Source organism: Passer domesticus, chromosome 5, assembly GCF_036417665.1.
Source record: "Passer domesticus isolate bPasDom1 chromosome 5, bPasDom1.hap1, whole genome shotgun sequence".
NCBI lineage: Eukaryota > Metazoa > Chordata > Aves > Passeriformes > Passeridae > Passer > Passer domesticus.
This window is the reverse complement of record NC_087478.1, coordinates 28,954,338-28,978,539: the sequence shown is the minus strand read 5'-3', so window position 1 is coordinate 28,978,539 and position 24,202 is coordinate 28,954,338. Positions and strand designations below refer to the sequence as shown.

Genomic DNA, 24,202 nt, shown 5'->3' with positions numbered 1-24,202 from the left:
TCTGCTGTTGGCTTCCGTAGCTACCAGCACTTCTTTGAAAGCAGACAAAATAAAAAGTAGAGGAGTGCTTTTGGGACTGCAGTGCAAGCTCCCCTGCTTCTGTTTTGAATTTGTGCAGAGCAAGTGGCATGGACATTTTCATTCCTTTCCAAGGGGTGGTTCTGGCACAAATATTCCTGTCCATACCACAGTCCTAGCACAAACAAGTTTTTCATACAGTGCTAATGAAAATGCCAAGTGTCTGTAGGAACTCTATGGGGAGCTAAGGACAACAGATCAGATAAATACCTGGCTGCTTGGGAGTGTTATTTTTACCACTGCAAAGGCTCCATGAGCTCAGTGCCTGAAAAACAGAAGCTTTTAATATTAAGACAGACTGGATGCTGGCATGCAGAGCTGTAGCCATTTGGGGCTGGGCGTGAGTCAGCCCGGGCAGCTGAGCACTGGGGCTGAGCGCCGTGTCTGCAGGCAGACAGGGGCGGAACGGCTCGGCAGGGAACACGGGCTTAGCAAATCCATAAAAAATGGACCAGAGTGACCTCAGCTAGTTCAGTCTTCCTTTCCTTCTCCACCTTCTCAAGGAGAAACACCCTTAGGGCTGTACAAAGAGTGTGTTGTTACTGTCAACCATCTTTCTTTGCTGGCAAAAGGACAGTTCCTCCTATCACCTCTTCATGTTTCTCCCTGTTCCTCTGGCCCCAAGAAACTAGTCGGTCATCATTTGGCACGAAAATATTTCCAGTCTAAACTAATAAAAAAGTGGGGGGAGGAGGCTTCTCATTCTGTTCTTTCTATGTATTCCTATGAAAAAGATATGTTGCTGCCTATCTATGGCAGCAGTTTGTTTTCTCTTGAATTTTAGCCTTGTTTTTCTCGGTGTCCGGAGGGTAGTTGTCATAATGAAGGGAGGAATTGCCAACAGATTGTCTGAATGCTCTTCGCACACATCATGAAAACATCATCAGGTCTTTGTGTGTCAGAGTGTTGGAGGGGAAGGCACACATGGTGCTTGGATTAAAGACATTGAGCAATGAGAAAATGTGCTTTTATGCACTTGGCCCCCGGCACTGACTAATTATCATCTGTGCCAGCAAGTTCCCTACACAAACAGTTTGGTCATTACTTCCTGCAATTCTTCTGTGTGAAGTTAAATTATGGATCATGTCTGACCAGGACTGACATAAATGAGGGAACATGAATCTCTACCTGGACAAAGTACAAGCCTTTGGTTGCAGCCTTTATTCCCCAGGGAAGCCAGTCTAGCCTTAACTCCCCCCATCTTCCTCCTCCTTGGGCAATGTGAGGTACAGAAAAAGCCATTTGAGCACCCCTTTGGTAGCATGTTTGGAAAAGATGTTTCCATTTGGTATTGAAGTCCTTAAATAAAGGACTTTGCTTTAAATTTTCACTCTGTGTCCAGAAAAAAAAAAGTGCCTTAAAATGGATTTTGAGTGACATATCTGGCTTGTCTGTGCTCTGATAAATCTTCATTCCTATCTGATAAAACATCTTTATTCTTGCTTTTTTCAATATGAGGAGATGTAACTCTGCAGCTCTGCTAAGTCTTATTTGGTTGTATCCCTCTACATGCACAATTTTCTACCTCCATGGTAGAACTGCAAGCAGGATGTGAATCACATGTATTTTAGGGCTTATTGCATTGTCAGGAGAATAAAAAATTTTCTCAGAGTCAATAGGAACATAGGAACATGACCTGACATGAAATATTGCAATGTCAGCCCTCATCTTATACGGTAAACTTTATTTTCCATTCTTTTTTAGGCTGCTTTTGGTTTCGGTCACACTGCTGTCTATTTATTCAATACATCTCCTGTTGGTGTGTTCAAAGGAAACAGGTAATTTAAGATGCTACACCATTCAGTGGAATGTAAAAATCAAGAGGTGACAAGCGTTCAAATGAGGCCAGGTGCTTTGTGTAAGATGGGAGTTTCTATCATTTTGCTAACACAATAGGAAGGCCTGACACACTTTGGGTCTGAAGCCTGGAACTAACAAGAATTTATGGTATGGCAATGGAGAACAACATCACTGTAAAGAGAAATATTTATGACAAAGAATTAATTCTGCTGCCCAGAAATGTTATCTTCAGTGAGCTAGAACGAACATATAATATAGTTTCTTTGCATTACAAATCAAATTGCAAATGAAATATAATGAATCTTTGCCTATGGTGAAGCTTACCTGGAAATACAGTTTGTCCTTAGTGGTTAGTGTGAAACTCCTGATAATCTTTGTGGTGGAGTTTTCTTAGAATAAAATAAAAGGGAACAGTTCCTTCACAGAGAGAAGTGTAACTGTAACACAGATACACTATCTAAAAAAAAATTAGAAATTGCCTACAGTATTATGTCAAATTACACTGTGTTCTGAAGTCCAAGAGCCTCTTTCCTTGTTAACAATGTCTAAAGCCATGTTAAAAAAATAATCTGTGCCTAAGAATACTGTAATATTTAAATATCCAATTTGGACACACGTGATTACTGTTATAGTATGTATAATGTCAGCAACCGCCTCTTTCAACTAGGTACAGCTTCCTCAATGTGAGGAGGAATTTGAGCCACATTACTCTCAAAATCTAAATCCTGTTTTCTTTGTTGCTGGTACATTTAAGCTCAAACTTACTTTTTACACAAACTTTAAAGCAGAAATGTCTTCTGTAAGGTAATACAGAGAAAACCAGATAATGGGATACATTTTAAAAATAATTTGCCCAGTACAAGATCTGCAGTATTTCTCTTTCTGTTCCTGTGTATCTCACAATGCCCACTCTTTTTATCAGCCTACATCACAGCAAAGTGGAAAAAAAAAAGTAACATAAAAACAAACCAATTAATAGAGGAGTTTCACAAGTTTGGCAGATATTTGAAAATAAATTTTAGTTATCTTTTACACCTTTGCCTGCTTTACCAAAAACATACTGTACTGAGAATTCACAAGTTGAGGCTTTGTCATTGGAAGCCATAAATGATCCTCTAAACCAGTGGCTGTCCTCACTTGATCATTCAGTCAAGGCATGCAGAACTGCAGAATGGCAGTAGTGTGTGTCCAGGCTGCCAGAGCTGACTTGTGGATCCTGCTGTGCTGGGTTTCTCCTGGAGAGGAGCCTTTCTGCATTACTCTCATTGCAGGTGCAAAACTTAATATGCTGTGATGAGGATACCAGAACTTCACATGTCACTATAGACAGACTCATTAAAGGCGTGTCATACTCTCATTAAGAGCTCCCATTTCAGAAGTGACTGGTAGCCAACAATAACATTCTGGAAGTCAGGAAAATATACATACATAGTTTTCAGCCCTAGAAATTACAAGAGAGCTCCCTATTTACTTGGAAATGGCAGGTTTGGCTGCATTGATAGGCGCTTGGCTGAAAAGGAATTGTAAATGTTTTGACTCAACAGCTTTCAGTAGTGTGTTTGTTACCTTTCTCCTCTTCTTCCCATGCAGGCTGCATGGTGTATGAAAAGCTTGGTGAGCAGATCTTTGGTACCCCAGGGAAAATGATTGTCTTTGGATCTACATCTCTTCAGAATGTTGGAGGTAAAGGAAATAAGGAATATTGAAAAACATAGCCCAGGAATATCTCAATAATTTTACAGCTGCAAATAAGTCAGGTTCCTTCTCTCCATGACATCCAGGGACCTTCATTCTCCTCAATACAGTGGCCTCAATATATGTGGCTATCACTTTGCATGCAGCCCTTTAAAAATACTGCATTACTGAGTGATCAGTAATTTATAGTCAGCCATAGTGTAGGGTCTTCTATCATCACACACTGATATGGGAAAAGGTTAAGTTCCACAAACTACTTCAACCATTTTCTAAAATTATCTTCTTCTTCTTCTTCCAGCAATGTTGAGCTATCTCTTCATAGTGAAAAATGAGCTGCCTTCTGCCATAAAGTTTCTAATGGGAAAAGAAGAAACTTTTTCGTAAGTTGAATTAGTTCTGGTACTTAGACTGTAGAATTTAACATTGTATAGTAAAGTTTAAGCTTGAATTTAAGCTTTTTTTAATATGTTTACAAAAGCTCTGAAGTATTGGATACCCTTTAGGTTTGTCAAAGTAGATTTTCACAGGAATATCTCAGGAGGTTAATAAAAGACAAGACAAATTTGGGAAGGAGAAGATGGGTAGGAAAAGAAACTTTAGTTGCCCTTTTTGCACACCAGCTTCTCATGAAGAATTTTGTTATATACAAAACTTTTATCATAGAATCCAATATTTTGCAGTGTTAGGCAACACTTGAAATATTGGGAACAATGCAAGTTAAAGATACTATGTGTTTCCCTGAGTTCTCAGCCTCTTACATGATTTTGCCCCCGAAACAATGTCCACAGAGTGAAATTCTTTGCTACTAGCATATGACCACTGCAGAATATTTATATAAATAAGATTTATGCCCCTTATCTCTCTTTGGCATTTACCTTTAGTAGAGGGGTGGCATTTTTTTATACCAGTAAATACGCCTTGCACTGGATTATATGGTGTGCTGCAGTGTAGGAGAAGGTCATAGACATTCCATTCTTAGCATTTCCTGCTATACTGGGCCAAGCAATGGAAATAGGTCACACAGAACATCACCAACACTGCCCCTTCTCCTCTTTCTTTCTTTACAGTAGGATGCAAAATGCTTTGGTAGAGGAGATGCAGACTTGGGCTAGCTAGTGCATGCCAGCCTGCTGGAGCCTGTTTGCTGCTCCAGTCACGTGCATGGGTGGTTTGGCAAATGACTCGTGGTGGCCCCCCAGCCCCACTGTGCTCTGTGGCCCATTGTGTGATCTTTCATCGTTGTGGCAGGGTGGCTTGTGTCGGGTTGCAGAGGTGGTGGTTCTGTCTCTCAGACCCATGCACTGATCTCCATGGTAGGGTAACACTTTGGTGACTCTGGAAATCTGCCCTACCTGAGTCAGAGCAGGGCCACAGATACCTAATGAGTCTACAAAGCCAAGATATGATCCTTTCTCTCCTTTTGTAGGAACTTTTAGGGTAAGGAGACCAAAGATAGTTCTGTAAGTATAGCAATCAAAGAGGATGACTGAGTGAGGAAAGCCAGAAAATGTTTAGGATGTGCTCATGGTATGGTTTTTCTAATGTTTTATGCAGGGAATGGTACGTGGATGGGCGGATTCTTGTTGTCACCGTGACGTTTTGTATAATCCTCCCTTTGTGTCTCCTGAAGAACTTAGGTAAGATGAAAATGCCATCACAAAAATCAAAAAGAGGAACCCAGATATTGTGCCACTGATAGCCAAACTGACAATTCAACTATAATAAGAAAAATATGCTCTCATTTTAAGCAGCTTCCCTGATCCAGAAATAATGCATTTTAAGAAAAGTAGGCCTAAATTATCACAGTGATTGAGCTCAGTATTAACCAGTTTTATCCAAACAATTGTGAAAATTTATTTTACAAATTACAATTAAGAGGGTCTTCATTTCATAAGGTAATTCAAGTTTATGTGTGGCCCATAAAAACAAGTTCACAAATGGTGACATTACAAAAAATGTTACTTTTCTATCTGCATGAAAAGTTTTACTAGTGAGGTTAATTGGAAGAATTGGACTTTGAAGTAAGATATGTACAGAGAATTGCATTTTCAGATGTGTTTGAATCCAACTGCAATGCCAGTAGGTACACAGTGTATTTTTTTTAAACCATGCTGGTAACAACATTTGGCATCAAAGTCTGTTTGGGATCTTTCCTTTTTGAGACAAAAACCCAAACTCATCTGACATGACTCAAGGAACCTGGGTCACATTCAGATTTCAATTGCACACTTGCAGGTTTTTTTCAATTATCACAGCCTCTTTTAAAAGTAAAGTTAGTAAAACTGTTGTAAAGGTGACTCTGAGGAAGTCACAACAGGTCAGAGCAAGGCTTAGGCTTGCCCAAAAGCTAGGAGACTTGAAAGACTTTGGGAGACTCCCACACCAGCAGAACATGCTTTTGTCCTGCCCAGAAGTTCACAATACATATTAAATGTTTAATACATTTGAACTTTTCGTGAAGGAGCAAAAAGCAATAAAAAGCAAGATAAGACTAATAAAATTATTCTGTATGAGACTTCCTCTTAATTTCTTTCAGGATACCTTGGTTATACCAGTGGGTTTTCATTAAGCTGCATGGTATTTTTCCTGGTAGTGGTAAGTTCAGCTTGCTTTCTTTGTTGGATGAATCACTTGGAATCAGAATTGTTAAGGTGTCAGCAATGAAGAGACTGGAAAAGTCCAACTGTCAACCGAGCACCTTGTTCACCAGTAAACTCTGTCCTCACGTGGAACATCCTCTTGTGTGTTTTTGAACACTTTTAGGGATAGTGGCTCCACCAATTCCCTGGGCAGTCTTTCCAATGCTTCGCAACTATTTCCATTAAAAAAAAAAATTCTTAATGTTGAGTTTGAATGCCTCTTGGTGCAACTTAAGGTCATTTCCTCTCGTCCTGTCACTTGTTACCTGGAAGAAGAGGCTGAGCTCCACCTGGCTACAGCCTCCTATCAGGCAGTTGTAGGGAGTAATAAAGTCCCTGCTTAGCCTCTTTTTCCAGGCTAAACATCCCCAGCTTCCTCAGCAGCTCCTCTTATGGCTCACTCTAGGCCCTTTACCATCTGTGTTCCCCTTCTCTGGATATGCTGCAGCACCTCAATGTCCTTGTTGTGAGAGGCCCAGAACTGGAAGCAGCACTTGAGGGAAAGCCTCAGCAGTGCTGAGTACAGGGTAATGATCATTTCCCTAGTCCTGCTGGCCACACTAGTGCTGATACAGGCCAGGATGCCCATAATTCCACTGATATTTTAATTCTAATTTGCTTTTCATTATTATTTTAGCAATTAGCTATCTTCTCCTCTTATTCTAGGTTATTTACAAGAAGTTTCAAATTCCCTGTGATGGACAAGGGCTAAATGCAACATCATCTATCCTATCAAATAGCTCAGAACATACGTGTAAGCCAAAGTATGTTATCTTTAATTCCAAGGTATGTTTCTTTTTATAATACTTCCTTTTAATTCACATATTATATGCACCTACACCACATATTCTTATTGTGATCAGCACCACAAAGGGCCTGATTCTCCATGGTTCCACTCGTGATCCAGTGCTTAATGCACTGTGTCCCTGCCCAGTCTTACAGAGATGCTGTGGTGCATGTGTCTCCTTGCAGTCTTGTCCTGCCCTGGCAGTGGATATGTGAAGGCTATGAGCCCAAGCTACCACTGGACAAGGACTGCTCTCTTCAGGAGATTTTTCCTTTCCACTGCTGCTTGCTGTGCCTTTGGGCTGTTGCTCAGTAGAGGCTGAGTTGGCCACATCTGCATCCGAAGCCCATGACCTCTGTCCTCCTGCACACAAACCACTTCTGCCTAACAGGATACATGTTTCTGTAGCCATGCGGTGAGCTGGATTGTGAAAAGGATATGACTGAAAGATAATCCAGCAAAAATTTGGCTGCCTTTCAGCTGGATGCTTCCCTCCATCACCACACAGCTGCAGAAAACATTGGTCGAAGAGAATGTGAGAGGGCAGCTGTCTCTAACTGTAGGAGCAGGAGAATGGCTCCTGTCAGCTGTGCTGGGATGCAGTGCTCCCAGTGAAACAGCACCTTTTCCATCAGGGTGTGGTCCTCAGGGCCTTAATTCACTTTCATAGGGAATGCACATTTATAGCAGAGGTGTGCAAAAAGTATTTTTAAAAAATGTTTAACCCACCAGCTTCAGTTGAAGAAGCAAAGTGAAGCACTTTTCTTTGGTTGGGTGTAACCATCACCCCAGATCCATCATAATGGACCAAGAATATGTTAACTTGTGCCATGGCAGCTTAGGTGTAGGTATATTTCATAAAGTATTGAAGAGTAGTCTTCTTCTGCAGTGAATATCAACATTTGCCTCAGAGCCAATAGAGGCACCTAGGAAGGGTCAGTCCCTCTGAATTAGGCAAACGGGAGCTGAACTCCAGAGGCTTGCCCTAAGGGCCAACAGTTTGCCCGTCATTTTAGCAACTTCAGTGTGTGAGAGGAGAGACAGGACAATTTCACAGAACAGAAGGATATCTGAGGTTGGCAGAGACCTGGAGACCACCTGGTCAAACCTCTGTGCTGAGGCAAGGCCCCCCAGCACTGTGTCCAGGCAACTTCTGAATATCCCTAAAGATGGAGACACCACAGCAGTACTGTGCTGTGAGTGAGGGAGGGGTGGCAAAGGCCTGGGCAAGGAATGACCTCCGGAGAGCACCCAGCACATTTACTGAATCTGTCAGGCCTGGGGTGCACCAGGATGTCTTGTGTGGGAAGGGGATGCCTGTGACCAGCACAAGCAGATCTCAAGAGGGCAGGACAGAGCTGCATGTAGAATAGACTCATGTTGTCCTTAGAGGAGGACCTATAATTACCTATCATTTCAGGTATGTGACCTCTGCTCATAGCTGTTCCCTCAGGAGAATGGAAGTGCCTGAGCACTGATACCATTTTTGAAGTTTGTCTGAGAACTGAAACCCACCCAAGTTCAGGGGCTGAGGTCCCACTTGGAGGCCTCCTGCCCTTTCTGGTGACATAATGGTCTTTCTCTTTCCCCAAGAAAAAGCATGCTCCCTCCACAGCCCTCCTAGTCCTTTTGTTGGCCTGGGAAATTAAGGGATTCAGTCTGGTACCTTGAAATATCCATTTCTTTGTAAGTTCTGCATTCCTGTTCTCTTTTCTTACAGTCTGGATACGGGCTTCCTCTTCAGGACCTCAGCCTTAGCACCATGGGTGCGCACCCCTCTCCATGCCAAGGCAGGGTAGCGTAGCGGTGACCCGCCACACGTCCCTTTCACGCGTGACACTGTGCTAGTAACAGTGGCAGTAGCTGGCAGGCATCCCATCCCAGGGGGCAAAGCCAGCAGCAGCGTGGCTCCAGCTCTGTGCTCTGCGAGCACAGTCAGCGCTGCGCTCACGCCACCAGCGCAAGACTTTGTCCTTCTCTTGAAAGCGCGCTGCTTTCCACATTTTGTTAAACACATGCTAATTGACAGGTCTTCTGCCTTCTCAGAAAGGCTCTCAGTAGTTGGTTGAAGAGTCCAGCGAGCTTGGAGCTGAAGTAGTTGAACATGGAACATTTCTTCAGACCACTGGGGAAAATACTTCTTAACTTATTTTCTGAAATTCTCTCTGAACAGACCGTGTACGCTTTGCCCACCATTGCTTTTGCATTTGTGTGCCACCCATCAGTCCTCCCGATCTACAGCGAACTTAAAGAGTAAGCCCTTCTTTTTTTTTTGAGTAGTTTATTGTTTTGAACCGTTTTAGGTGGAAAGTGTTAGCTCAGAGGTGCTCTGAGTCATTTGTACCATTCAGAGGTGGGCCACTCATCAAGCGTGGCTCTCAGCTAGGAAATCTGGCCTCCCAGGCGTGCTGTGCCCCTGGAGCAGGGGCGAGGGAGGTGGAGAATAATGCAATAGTTGGGAGCTTTCCCTGGAAGTACACAGCAGCCTGGGGAGAGCCAAGTTCTGCCGGATGATATTTGGCACAGGAGAGGTGTGTGTTCCGCTAGCAGTGTTTGTTCCACAGCATTAGTGCAACTAAAAGTCTGTTGCAGTACCAGGAAAGTAGAAGTGCTTTCAGCCTTACTGATACTAAAAGACCTTTGTTGGTACTGCTGTCTCACCGACACCGCCAGCTGGGATGGGCTGTGGGGAGCTGGAGACGAGCTCTGCTCTGACACTGCTGACAGCCCTGGGCAGCTACAATGGGGTCCTGGGCCATGGGGAAGCCCCAGGGGAGAGGTCAGGGTCAGTCAGACCCATGACTGCCTTCAGACACTTGCTGGGTGCTTTAAATTTCAAGTGACTTGAGCAGGTTCCCAGGTACCTGTTAGGGCAACCTTGTGTGGATTTAAAAGTCCGAGTTTAGGTATTGGAGTGTGAATATTTCAGAATAAATATCTAAACATTAAATGTTTACACTTAACCTATTTTACAGGTTAGCATAAATCCAGTATTTTCTACCCATGGAGACACATATATTTCCCTGCAGTCATTTAGAACGTGTTGGGGTTTTTTTCTCTCTGTATAATTTTATGCTTCCTTCATTTTGACCTTTTAATTTAATTTAATTATCAAGGTGTTTCAGGGTCATCCTCTCTCCACATGGCTTTACTGTTTAAGCAGGTACAGACATGGATCAGACCCACAGGTCACACTCACTATTTTTTCACTCAAGCCCCAAGAAGGGTCCTTTTCCCCAGTCCTTTTCTTCCTTGTGCAGCTGTCAGTGAGGTTCTGTTTTAAAGGAAAATGTATTCATGAGTCTCCCCAGAATTACTGTGCTTATGCAAACACCTAATACATTTTGAAACAGCTATGGAAAAATCTAGCCCAACCATTCTTATGTGTTCTTTTCTTGTTCTTTCTCCAGCCGTTCACAGAAAAAAATGCAGTTGGTTTCAAATATCTCATTTTTTGCCATGTTTCTGATGTACTTTATGACTGCCATATTTGGCTATTTGACTTTCTACGGTAAGTATGCAGTTCTTTACTGATTGGAGTAGAAAGGGGATACATGCAAAATCAATAGTGTATCCCAGCTGGAAAGGAAGGTCCCATCCACTTATATTAAAATACTTTTCCAAATAATTTTCCTTGTAGTTCTCATATTGAAGGTATAAATCCTTTCCTCCTTTTCCCCTGTGGATGAAAAGCACAGAAAGAAAGTATTATTTGCAAAAGGCATTTTCAAAATATGAGGGAGAGATTTGTTTTACAGAATTGGGGTTAGCTGGGCCCCACTAAGATTTTATTTCAAGGTCCTCACCTGAATGATGTTTGCATTGGTAGTGGCTGAAGCATGCATATTTGCAAAAATTGAGACAGATTTGAGAGTAGGTCCTAGGAAATGAGTAACAAATTGGCCATCACAGCTTTTTCACTTTCTTAGTAACACTTTCATCATAGTGGCAACAGACCAAATGTTTTCCCTGTGTCCCTAGAGCTGACCTCTTTAGGTCTTGGTTAAACAACTGGCAGTGAAGATGGGGAAGCTTTGAGTGTTGTGCCAGCTCAGACACCAAAGAATGATTATCTCAGTGTTTGAGACTCCCACCCTGTCTCTTTCCATGCACATCAATTCAGTTAACAAACAAATGGTGTTGTATCACTAAAGGATGCAATATGTATGCCCTAAAGGCACAATTGTTAAGTAAAGTAGGATAAAATATGAATGTTGCCCAGGAACTCCTGGGAATGTTGCTCATGGAACTCCCATATTCCAGTATCATGTTGAAAAGTAGTGTCTTTTTCCATGGACTGTTAAGGGGTTACAAAACAGGTGACAAAGCTGATGTTTGCCTTTTACCTCAGGGTCACCATCAGTCTTCACCACCCTATTCTAAGTGACATTTTTGTTACAACCTCCTCATTCATGATAATGTCCCTTGTGAGCCACCAAATGCAAGAGAGAAAAAAAAAAAGTAAATATGAAATGTGGCTTTTTTTTCCCCAAAGGTGTACCTATCTCATATTTGCTTTCTCAAATTCTCATTCTAATTATGAGGCCTTGAGTATACATGTGTTGAAGTAACTTGAGGTCATCTGTTCTAATTTTCCCAATAAACCCACAAATAGGCTGCAAGTGACAACAGCATCAGCCGTTCTCATCCAGCTGCTCCCATCTAACACATTTTCGTAGAGATGCATCAAATTAGCAGCCCCAGGGAGCAAGTGGGTGTAAATCAGCATGGACCCCTTCGCTTTGGCAGGGAGGAGATTCTGATGTGATTGCCCCAGGGATCTGAGGAGGCAGATCTGTGGCGCTCCTCTCTGGGAATCTCCCACATCCCTCAAGGACGAGGGTCTGGAGTCCATGGAGGAGGTAGGGGCTGCGTCCTTCTGGCCCTCCTGAGGGGGAATGGCGGAGGAATCCCTGGGGTGTCTTGTGTGCCTCTCCCCACATTAGGCATCCCTGCTCTCCAGCACTGACAGCCCACAGGTGGGAGCTGTGGAGAGCTCTGCTGGGGCTTCTGCAGTGTCAGTGCAGTGACAGGCTGCAAAAAAGACACTGAGGGAATATAGAATTCCTCCATAAAATTCCTTCATTCTTCCCCTTGAGACCGAAAAGACCTTACGTTTCATATGTTCACTTACAGTGTTCTAACCCTCTTGTCTACCCTTACCTGGGTAAGAACAGTATTTTTATTGTGACCATTTCTTCTTTACACCAATAGTACTTGTCTGTTTGCTGTGTTCTCAAAAGTGTTGCAGTGATGACTATATTTACATTGCAGAATTACAGAAAAGAGGTGTTTTTCTTCCCCTAAAAGGTCACAGTGTGGTTGGGCTCTGTGGTGTATCTAGCTGAAAGGAAAACAGACCTTCAACTGTAAGCCTTGCCCTTCACTTCCTACCTGGCTGCAGCCCGTGAGCGGTACAGAAGTTGCAGTCTGTGCTTGCAGGAGCAGAGTAAGCTCTGTGTTGCAGAAGCTGTGCATGTGCCCGGCTTGAAAACCCCACTCCTGATCTGCAGGGAGGTGGGAGAGTGTTTTCTTTCTCCTGGTGGGGATTCAGACACTGTGTAGGTGGTGTTGACCTGTGGTCTCTACCCAGAAGGGCACCCTGGGGGGAGTATAGGCATTTTGCCACAGGACAGATCCCTCTGCCTCCAGGAATACATGAGGTTCTCCCAAGTGCCAAAGACGGTAAATTAGATGTGGCCACTGAGTTCCCTGTAAGAGCTGTTATGTTTTACCACCAGCTTTCTGAGATTAGCAGGCAGAAACAAAGCATGGGCCTAAAAAGGGGCAGCAAGTGTGTTTGGTGGCATGCTTAACAGCCACCCCTTTAGGTTATTGCTCCTGGATATTTAAAAATTACAAAGCAAACATGTAGGTCCCTCAGCAACTTGGTTTTCGTGCTGGTTAGTACACGCAGACCTGCTCTGCAGTATTTATCACAGCTTCAAGGAAACATTTTGGCAGGAGGTTGTATTAAAATATTGCCAGCACCTCCCTGTTAAGCACCCCTGTGATTTGTCTTGGCTGCTGGGGCTGCTGGCCAGCGTGGAGCTGAGCTGCAGGCTCTGCTGGCAGCCCTCAGAGGAGCTGCTGAAGGATTTGAGTGTAAATGTCAGAGCGTCCTGCTGAGAGCTGACCCAAGATAGGCTTTGTTCTCAGTTGAGAACGGGGGCACTGCTTTTTGCTAGAAGTTTATTTGCTGTTTAGATGAATTTAACTCAAGACCTTGCAGTTTATATTAAGTTCAGCCATTGCAGTGCATTGTGTTTATTTTTATATCATTTGGAAATTCAAAAAAAGTCCACAGAACCAATTAAAAATAGCTGATTTCATTTTACCTATTTTTGTATAAATGTATACATGTAAGCAAGCTTTTGTGTATGTCTCACTGTTGTCTTTTCTACAGTGAAAATTACCTTAGACTTAGGCATGTGCTGTCATGAATTAAGATGCATTCCTAAATCAGGCCTCCAAAGGATTAATCTGGAATAATGGGATCATTGGGATTTTGTTCAAAGTGCTGTTTTAACTCAAGGATGTTTCATTCCATACTCTTTTGTTTACAGATAAATCACTTGTTGTTCAAGAAGGCTGTTGTTAAGCAATGATTTTTGTGGACTAATTGCCTTTTTGCCAGAACACTTACCTTACTGTCTTTCCCATAGAGAATGTGCAGTCAGATCTGCTTCACAAATACCAGAGCAAAGATGACATCCTGATCCTGACCGTGCGCTTGGCTGTGATCGTGGCGGTGATTCTCACCGTGCCAGTGCTCTTTTTCACTGTAAGTAAAAAGGTCTGCGTGGTTTGGAAGTTGATAACAGCTGTGCACAGCACATTTCTTCAAACCACAGTCCAGTGGTGGCTGAGACTACAGCGTTGTAGCTTCAAATGGAGCTTGAGCTTGGATTAGTCTTTTCTAATGCCAGGTGCCTACTAACTTCTGGAGAAGTTCTCTATACAGTAAATAAATAAATAAAACACTTTTGATCTTAAATCTGTTTTAAATTGAATCCACAAGGGTCCTCTCTTACATCATATCACTTTACTGGAGCAGGCTCAGAGGTGAAATTCCTTTTAAAGTGCAGAAGGATTCAAAAAATCATGTTGAAAAGAGAGGAATATCCTACTGCACATGCATATGTACCTACAGTTCTGAAATAACAAATTCATTTTAAGGAGTATTTCAAAGAACATTACTTCAGGCAACCCAGAATTTCTGACAGATCTATGCAGCACTTGTCAAATGAAGAACCAATTAAAATAAACATGGGAAGCTTTGAATTGGCTCACAGACTTTCTTGACAGAAAACTGCCTCTCTCTCTCTCCCCCTACAGGTGCGTTCATCATTATTCGAGATGGCCAGAAAAACGAAATTTGACTTATGCCGTCATGTTGTGGTTACTTTTGTTCTTTTGGTTATCATCAACCTGTTAGTCATTTTTATCCCATCCATGAAGGATATTTTTGGAGTTGTAGGTAGAGTATCCTGGTTTTGTACTACTAATAAAGGAACAGTTTCTAATCAGCAATGCAAAAATTAGCTGTTGCTGTCAGTTAACAAAACTCTTTCATTTGAATTTTGCAGGGGTCACTTCTGCCAATATGCTGATCTTCATTCTTCCTTCATCGTTGTATTTAAAAATTACGCAGCAGGATGGATCAAAGTTGACTCAGAGGATTTGGGTATGCATTCCATTCCCATCAATGCAACTCCTCCATCTTGTCATTCTCTTTAATGTGCTGGGTGCAAAGCAGACCTAATCTAAACTTATGTGTGAGCTCCTTTACATTATATTCCCTCTGTACTTCAGTCAGCTGGCAGCTGTGCTTGCCCTTCTCCTTTGCTTACCCTGGGAGTCCCCTGGTGGAGGGGCCAAGCCATGCACAGCATCTTGTGTTCTGGGGAGGCCCTTCTCTGTGGGATGAGGTACTTCCCTGACTGGCAAGCAGCAGGGAAGTTGTCAGCAGGGTGCAGGAGCTCCTCCAGCCCACTTCAACACGCCTTTCAGCACAGCAAGCTCTCTCTGCTTCTGTGTGTTGATCCAGAAAGCACACAAAGTGCTCCGTTTGCAGTATTCCTTATGGTTTTAATGGACCTGAGTCAGACTTGGGGTGGTTCCACACGAAGCAGCCAGCTGAAGTGTTATGTTAGCCATTTGGCATGCATGAGCAAATAGGAATGGGCCTTAGAAAGATTTCCTTTGAGCCCCAGAGAGTGCTGCAGCTGAAAAGATGCAACACTCCTGTGTATTCCCTGTCTAATGGGGCATGCACTGGAAGCATTGTACAGTTAGACCTTTCTTCTCTGAGCAGAAAGATAGAAAACATGTTTCACGTTGGTTGCATCCACAGGTCCCATGGTGAAAGGGCTGAACTTAGATGACACATAACTAATGGGAAGAATATACTGATTTCTGTGAGGCTTTGGAAAGAGCAGAGCTGATCAGTCCTAAAAACAGACTCGCTTAATCATCTTTAGAGAAGATCAGGGTTTAAGAAGTGAATTGAAAGGAAAAAAAATAGTTTGGTGTTCAGCAAGTAATTATTAATGACACTAATCTGTTTAATTATCTGTTGGTCTTGTCTTTACCAGAAGTGCTAGCAGCTCATTTTAGCTGATAACTTTAATGCATCACCTTGTACAGCTCCTTAAGAGAAGTTAACATACTTGAAATAATTGTCTTTTCTTTTTATTTGTTAATTTTCTCTCCCTTTTTTTTGTTTCAGGCTTCTCTTTTTTTGGCACTGGGGATATTATTTTCCCTAGTGAGCATTCCCTTGGTCATCTATGACTGGGTACAATCAGGAGGCAGTGCCGAAGGCCACTGAAGTTCACCTTCTTCTCAAAAGAAGATACCCCTGTTTGCTACACACCAAAATCGCAACCATCCGTTCTGTTGTCTATTCCACCTTTTGTGAGTTTACTCAATCAAATCCAAATAATGATTATCCAGTACTGAAAATACTGTCATGTATTTTCTTGCAGAAAACAAACCCATTCTTCCAGCAGGTGTATCAGTCTCTGATCAGCAAAAAGTCTGTGTTTATTGTCCATGAGGTTATATAGAATATCACTTATAGAAATTCATCACAATTAGTTTCTCCTCTTCCACCCATGAATTGCATTGTTCCATTATTTTCCTTAGCCCTCCAGCCACAAGCTCTGCTCCTTTAAGGCAGCAGTGCCTGTTGCTGTCAATTCCAACTGGAGTGTTGTCCGTTCACATCCTTCCCCTCTCTTTTAGCCAAAACTCTGCTCTCTAATTGTATGCATCTGGTTTGTTGGTTTGTTTGTTTGTTCTGTTGCTGTTCCAGGCACCATTTGCCTCACTGGGTTAAATGTAGCATTCTGGATACAGGCATGAAAAGCACCACGAGAGCGTAGCTGAGTGCTGTGTAAGCGTAGGTTCTAAATCCGGTGCTTCTCTCTGATGTTTTGGGGGGCAAACCAGGCCCAGGGCTTGGCCCATTCATGGCTCTGGGGAACAGACTGTGTGTGTCTGTGTGTGTGTCTTTGTGATGCAGAGCAGGGAGCAGGAGAAGGACAGCCTCCACCACCAGCCACTATTCCTCTGGCACACTTGAGTTGGAGGTTGACCAGAACTTGACCCCAAACCATGAGTACTTGAGTCTGAAGAGAAGCAGACATTTGGAGATTTCCATAAGAAGTCTGCATTTTCTTCAGCATTAAACTGTTTAGTAATGCCCCATTGGTCTCAGAAAAAAAAAATACCAAGCTCCAGTTTTATCAAAACCTACGCATTTAATCATACCTCGTGCCTTTTCCATACCTTGTAGGGACTGGCTCCTCTCTTGTGTCTTATCCTCCTCCCACTGAAGTCAGTGGGGTCTTTGACAGCAGTGGGAGCAGGATTTGACTCACTCTGCCAAAACTACTAGATTTCTAATGGAAATTGAAATCTGCCACATTTCTTTAAATGAACAGAAATACTTTGTATATTTAAAAGATTTCATTTACATTTTTCATTTGTTCTGCATAACAATTACAAGATATTCTACTAGCAGAAACACTGTAACTTGCAACAGTTGTCCACAGAATAAGCATTTGCCTAATGCCTTATAGCTGGTGTAGAGAACCACATTTAGAGACTCAAAAGCTAGGCAGGTGATCACTCACCGTCCTGAGCAGGGATCTTCTGTTAGTGCACTGCCAGGAGCATAAACGTGTTCACTTTATGTCATTCACCATGTGAGCTAAAGAGCGTCTCAGAATGTGAACATGGCTCCCACTGAAAGAACTGATGGCTAGAGGGAGCCCTGCTTCATGCCCAAGGGCTGTGATGCCTTTGGTATGCTCGAGCCACACCTGTCAGTATGCAGTGACCCTCTCATTGACAGCTCCCTTTCTAACTGTGGAAGCAGACCGTCATCAGCTCTGAGGAACCTGTCATTGCAACTTACTCTTTTTAAGGTTAGGGATAGAGTATTTGGGATCTTGGGATTTCTGTGAGCTATCGAATTGCCTCAGTTGCCATTACCTTGTAATGTAACACCTTACCATTGCTTGAAGTCACTGAGAGTTGAGATCATAGAACACATCTCAGGACCCTGAAAGTTGGTTTCTAAAGATAACATCCAGAGAGGTTAGTCTGAGGCCTTCCTAGAAATTTGGGCATGGAGATGCAGATTGTTCATGCTGCAGAAACTAAGCCTACTAAGCCCAGACTGCCAGATCTGTACCTTAGCATTGACAGTGAGGTGCTTGCCTCTGATGCTACTTCACTGTGATCCAGAAATAAGGCAGAGTGGATTCAAAGTACTTGGAGTAGCCCAGCAGCACAAACAAAACTGGAAACCTCCCAGCAAGGTCTCTGGTGCATGTCCTTTCTCCCAAGCACCCCCTAGCCCAGTCTTTAACATACAAACTGCTGAGCTACCTGGGACCCCTGCACTAAGGTCCCTTGTACTTTCCCGTGGGTGGTCTCAGACCCTTATCTGTGATGGTGCAGGTCACCCGTTCCTTCTGCGCCGTCCCCTTATGGGACTGATCCCTGCCCTTATTCACAGAGAAGTCCATACCATAGCCTACAAGACCAGATGTTAGGCAAGCTCTGGGGAGAAGAGCTTGTGCTTTGTTCCTATCTCTTTGCACCTCATTCCACGCATCTTTTCAGCTTGGGATGTAAATTTGTGGTTTTCCTTTTGCAGGCACCCAACCCTCAGTGGTCACTGCAGCAGAAGCCCAGCATCTCACTCCATTCTCTGACTCAGCTTGCTGAGGTTGCATTTCAGGTTTTGAGGTGCCTTATAATCTCTCTGGATCTTATCTTAAAAACCTAACTCAGACCTGAGAATGCTGTGCAGTGTTATCCTTAAGATGCTACCAGGCTCTCCTTCTTTCCTCCCCCTTTATCTTTCTTCTACTACTGATTAATGAGCAGCACAGCGCTGTGCACTGGGGGGTTGTGAGAGACAAGATCCTGGGAAAGATTCTCAAGTATCCAGGTATGAGCTAGAGGTCTGATCTGCTGCACAGGATTCCAGCAAGGTCACATATGTGACGTCTCCCTCCTCCTTCCTCCCCCTCCCTCCCAAACAGTCTGTAGTCTGCTGTTTGAAATATGAACCATTGAGTTTTGGCACCCAACTTCCTTCAACTTGAAGGGCTGTTGGGTCACTGGTTGTTCATCTTCCTAAATCTCCTCCATCACTATTCCTCTCTCTCCTCTTTGCTGTTCTGCCTTCTCCTTTTCCCCAGTTTATTTGTATACTGGAGTTTTACTGAATAAATAGGGAGAATGAGCTGAGTGTGCATAGAAGTGAAATTACCCAAGGTACTGAACCACCAAAGCATGTCTTATATACTGAAAAATAGATACCCAAAAGATTAAGTCTTTAAACAGACTTTGTTTCTGGGTCTCATAAAAATAAAAAAAAAGAAAAAAAAAAGAAAGAGGGAATTTTGCTTAGATTGATTTACTGGCATCATATTTATAGATATTTATGGAAAGGAATCATGTGTTTTTTGATGTCTGTGGTAATGAACGTGAAATAACGTGCTTTTTGTTTTCTCATCAGGTTTATACATTCTTAACAGAATGCAATAGACCCTGCTGTAACTGTCAACATCAGTGATGGATGACAATATTTGTATGAGGTTATCTGTAAAATGTACTGCTGTTATTCAGTTCATTTGGAATAGTGAACCTGTAGTCACGACTGTATAAGTCCCACATTTTAGTTAGGATTTTAAGAGCACAGTGAAATGCTGTAGGAGTTTCTCTGTTGTAAAATTAATAGGATCCAGAGTACCATATCTACTTAGTAGGTGGTAGCATGCTTTCTTTTCATAGAGAGTTTATCACTATTGTGAGCACTGCAAGTGTCATAGACTGGATGCAAAATTGCTCCTAATAACTGCAACAAAAAACTTTTAAATTCTCATTTTTGTAGTAGCAACAATTGAGTGGTGAGGGACAAGGAAGGACTAATTAGAAGCAGGGATTACTAATAAGATTGTAAGAGTTAATCCTACACTTAAAAGACAGCCTTGCTTCCTCTCCTAGTCCACAGTACATTGCAAAGAAAATAGTTATGGGCTTACAGCAACCGTGATACAGCTGCCCTTCTCTGTCCAATGGCAAGCATGCCTAGGCAGTAAAACACAGTAAATTGTTGTTTGGGAACAGTATCTCGGGGCAGTGACCTCTCTGGGTGATGAGTGCTCCTGGTCAGAAGGCCAATGCCAAATCTGTGCACCAGCACAGACCAAGGGGTGCCTGGCACTTGTGCAAGCCTAGGGCACAAGAACTGGTGTCATCCTGTGAGGTCAGGGATGGGGATGCTCATCCACTCCGAGGGCTGCTCCTCTGAGCCACATATGAACCCAAAGCCTGTGCTCCACCTGTAGTAGGTCACATATGCAAGTGTGGGTTGGATGGTGTGTGGTTTTGTCTGTACATCTGCCTTACAATACATAAGCGCAACACAGCTCTCTGATACTGAGTTTTGAACAGTAACAATTAATGGTATGTCTAGTTTATCTTTAAATTTATACATTTCTTTGCTTGAACCTTACATTAAGGCTAAAGAGCACCTTGGTCAAAACAAAACTTTTCATGTGGTGGTGTCCCACCTCCAGTCCTACTGCCCCACCCCAGTGCCTGTAGGAGAAAGGCACCACAGAATGTACTCAGCTCCATCAGCAGCTCCATGAGATGGCTTTATCAGCTGGCGCCACGGTGCTTTCATTAACAAATCCCCAGAGCCCTTGGCGTCAGAAAATCCTTATTTCCTGTAACGTACAGCAAAGAATGTTTTATTTGTATCTAATGCAAGGATTTCTGTAACAAACTGTGAAAAAAAAAGATAATGAATTAATAAAAGGTACAGGGCTGGAAAGTCTAGAATTCACAAATTGTACACATACCTATGTTTCTGAAGACAAATCTATGCAGTTGTGTTGTATTGTAGGAAATTTCATTTTTATGTACATATATATTGTAAATAAATAGGATGCTGTATATTTTTGCAGGTGGTTATCCCCTATGAATAGAAGTGTTGAGATAGGTTCTGCATATTAAGAATAATTTTAATAGAAATACAAATACTTTAGCTTCTTAGCAAAATGTATATCCTTTTCTTTCTCCCAAGAGTTCCCAAGTTAAATCCTAAACTTGAAATTATAATTACATCCCTAAAGTAAAAAGAGAAATAAAAGGTCCAGTTAAATTGCTAGGATTAATTCCAGTGCATGACTCCCTGTTTTCTCAACAGCAAGTCTGCCAGTCTTCCTGTTGGGTAAAATATCTCCCTTGTTGAAGGGCCCCTTTGGTACCCAGATACCTCTCACCTTCTCAGCTGGGGTCAGTTGGGAGTGAAGTGCTGAGAAGGCTTTATGGAAGAAACCATGGCAAACTGCAGCCAGCAATTTGACCTGGCATTATGCCGTGTTGTATCCAGGCGTGTATTTACCCAACTTGTACAAACAGAAGTCAGAGAGGAGCTTCTGCATGTCCATTTTCAGCCATCAGAAATGCCAGTAGTTCAGAAAGAAAAAGTATGACAAGTCAGGGGTCAGCAGCAGCCAAGAGCAATTGGTGCCATTTCCAGCCCCCTCCCTTCCTGCAGAGTCGTGTGGCTGCTCTGCCTCAGACCCTGCTGCTCTCATACAACCAAAATGCTGGCACCCGAGGCTGCCAGGAGCTTCCCTGGCCAGGGACTGCTTGCACATCCCACTCTGTGAACAGGCAGAGGTCGTTGGATAGCTGTGTCCAGGGGTGAGGGCTGGGTGTGTCCTGAGAGTGCATCCATCAGAGGCCTTGCATAGACTTTCTCACTGGTAAAGCATGGAAACGTTTTTTTCGGGACTGCTGAAAAATGGAGGTTAAGAAATGCATCTAAAAATAATTGTGTTTTTTTTCCATGTTTACTTTATGGGCTTGGATGAAAATGAAACTTGAAATAACATTTGCTTTTATCATGAGCACAAATTTGAGGGGAAAATCCTATATACAGTCAGTTCTACAGAGCTTTTCAAATTAATACCAATGTATGTTTTGTTTTCAGTGTTATAGCCAACAAAATATAAACTGAAAAGGTATTTTTCCACTAGACTTGAACTTTACATTGTTTATAGAAACATGGTTTTAGTGTCCCAACATATGCTAAGGCTCACACAGATCCAGTATAAACAATGTTGTTTGAATGATGTATGCTTCATACAAGCTCATGTCTAATAGATTGTTGAAGTGAGTCATTGGTAATATTTTGCTCCTTTTAACATCACCTGTTAACTTTGTGCTGCTCATATCCAAATAAACAACACAATTTTTCAGTTTCTATGTGTAAATAAAATCTGCCAAGTTCTATGATCTCTTTGTTACCTCTTAGTTTTTAAACATTAAAATTGGTATCTAAATTAATGTTGGGACCATACTCATTCTTCCAAAGGGATGAAGATGTATCATTTTAATGGCTTGAACAGCACATGCTCTCTTACTCTTTATCCAAGCATTTTCACAGAATTTAGGGCATGCAGCTCTTTCAAAGCAAACTACATGAGATTTGGTGCAGTATATAGAACAAAGCATCAGCAAACAGCTATGGAACATTAAGTTTCTGAAACAGTTTTAGAGGGACCTGAAGCTGGGACAGATGGTTGCTACAGCCTGCGGTTGCTGAAGATGACAGCATTCCTCAAGGCCAGTACTTGTTTCTGCCTGCTTCTAGAAGATTGTCTGAGTGCTTGCCAGTCTGTTTCAAAGTCAAATCAGGCAATTTAACTTAAAGGGTTGCTGTTAAGTTGGGTTTAAGATGTCAACTGGTGCCTGAAGTGACTAAACCCCTGCCAGACTTTTCTCAGCTGTGGAAGCAGAAGCCATTAGCAGATGTATGAGGAGCATACCTAAAAACAGCAATGTCTTAGGCAGCTGGTTTCTGCCAATGTACCTTTGTCAAACCTTCAAAGGGTTTGGAAAGTGCTACCTTTTTTGCCTTTGACCATTAATTTTACTAGTGTTCAGATTAGAGTGACCACCTATAAAAAGGCTTCTTGGCTAGAATCCAAACAACCGAAGAGCATACCTGACTGCACGGGATGAGTACAGCTCCCCAGGCTCCTCTGCAGGAGGAGCAATGAGACCATTTGTGTATCAGAGGATCCTTGGAAGCCATTGTCTGGTCCCCAAGCCCAGGGATGTATCTTAAAGCCATAAACCTGGGAGCACAGAGGAACAAGCTTCTGCACTGGCCTGGTCTAATAGTCTCTTTGTTTGGCATACATTTGCACACACTTCTCTACCCAGCCAAACTTAATCCTCTCATAGCCATATCTTAAGACATAGGAACATAATTTATGGAGCAAAGCAAAAAAGAGAAACTATAGTTCTTTTTATTCCTTGGTTGCAGAGACTACCACAAATATCTGTTGCCTTCTGCAGTGCAGTCTGACAGCTTCACCTGAAGTTCACCTAAAACCACACAGCCAAAGTTAAAAACACCAATCTCCTTTCCAGCCACATGCTTCTACTTTTGGCTTGTATCCCCAAAGTCAGCCAGATCTCTTGGGTACATCTGACCAGTCTCTGTTTGTGAGTGGGGAGAAAAAAAAAAGAATAATTACTACTTCCTAAGGCAAACAATGCTTTTATCTGAAGGAAGACATTCTTCCATATGGTTCAACTGGGGTCTTTGTTTGACTAAAATTCATGTAAAATTGCATTTAGTCTTCAAGCTGAAGCCCAAATTCAAGCCACTGTTAAGACGTCTCATTCTCCACTACACTTAAGAGCTGGGAGTAAAACTCATGCCAACTTGAGGGAGTGTGGAGAAAGTGGAGATGGTAGGAACAGGCACAAATGAGAAGTCCATTTCTAAGACTTTCTGACCACAGAATTAATATGGGTTTTGTTTCCTGTGAGGAAGCTTCCTTCCCTGTTCTCAGCCCCATGCAGGAGAGCAGCACTTTTTTTTTTTTTTGCAGTCAGTTGTGTTAAGGATCTCTGGTTGAAATACTGACTTCCTAACACAAATCCCAGTGTGGTTAGACAGAATTTTCAAGAAACCCAGCATCATCTGCATTTTGCAAATTATAAGTGCTATGAATTTCTCTTTCAGCTTACATTTATGGAAAATGGAGACTTAAAGCTGTCAGTGTTACTAAATATCATGGTACTGGCAAGGGATGGTGCTGCTGGCTTAGTGTGCCTCAACCTTGTCATGGGCCACTGCCTGAAAAATGTGGTGTTATTGGTGTTGATCAGCTGAGGCTTAGACAATATGGCTGGGAAAGTAAACCATGAAGGCTGGGGTGGCAGAGGCCAGCCCTGAGAAAAAATCTGCAGATAAAGCCACACTGGGAATTCCCTGAGCTATGGGCCCATGGAAGCTGCTGTTGTGGAAAAATGGAGGAATGTGTATCATCAGCATGAGTCAGAACAGACCCCGCAGACAAGAACCACGTGCCTCCTTAAAAATGCTATCTGGCTTAAAATGTCAGGTCCTTTTCCCAGAGGTAACCAGATTCCCCTCCTCCTGCCTGCAACATTTTTTTTGTTTAAGACAATTTAAAGAAGTGGACACTCTAAAATGAATGTCCCCTTAGTTGAAATCAATCCATTTCCACCAATAAAGAGCTAATACCAATAGATACGAGTGGAAAAAATGAGTTACTAACAAGTGAAACAGCAACAGGCAAAAAATAGCAGTGAATAATAACTAAATACAAAATTGCTGAAT

The 24,202-nt window shown here is 42.5% G+C and overlaps 1 protein-coding gene across 2 annotated transcripts in view; it reads left to right on the top strand.

Annotated features, from left to right (window-relative positions):
* The window catches only part of SLC38A1 (solute carrier family 38 member 1), a 42,626-nt gene extending 20,738 nt beyond the window's left edge, over positions 1–21,888 (top strand). The window contains exons 5-17 of one of the 2 annotated variants that reach the window (XR_010363660.1): positions 1,783–1,856; positions 3,469–3,561; positions 3,872–3,953; positions 5,128–5,210; positions 6,110–6,168; positions 6,879–6,998; positions 9,173–9,252; positions 10,410–10,510; positions 13,665–13,783; positions 14,338–14,479; positions 14,589–14,686; positions 15,731–15,918; positions 19,043–21,888. Coding sequence is in view for 1 of the 2 variants with exons in the window: in XM_064422511.1 (XP_064278581.1) it covers positions 1,783–1,856; positions 3,469–3,561; positions 3,872–3,953; positions 5,128–5,210; positions 6,110–6,168; positions 6,879–6,998; positions 9,173–9,252; positions 10,410–10,510; positions 13,665–13,783; positions 14,338–14,479; positions 14,589–14,686; positions 15,731–15,832 (1,153 nt within the window). In the remaining variant the exon portion in view is untranslated. Of the gene's footprint in view, positions 1–1,782; positions 1,857–3,468; positions 3,562–3,871; positions 3,954–5,127; positions 5,211–6,109; positions 6,169–6,878; positions 6,999–9,172; positions 9,253–10,409; positions 10,511–13,664; positions 13,784–14,337; positions 14,480–14,588; positions 14,687–15,730 lie in introns of both variants that reach the window. The other variant, XM_064422511.1, reaches the window with a different exon arrangement.
* Positions 21,889–24,202: the final 2,314 nt, after the last annotated feature.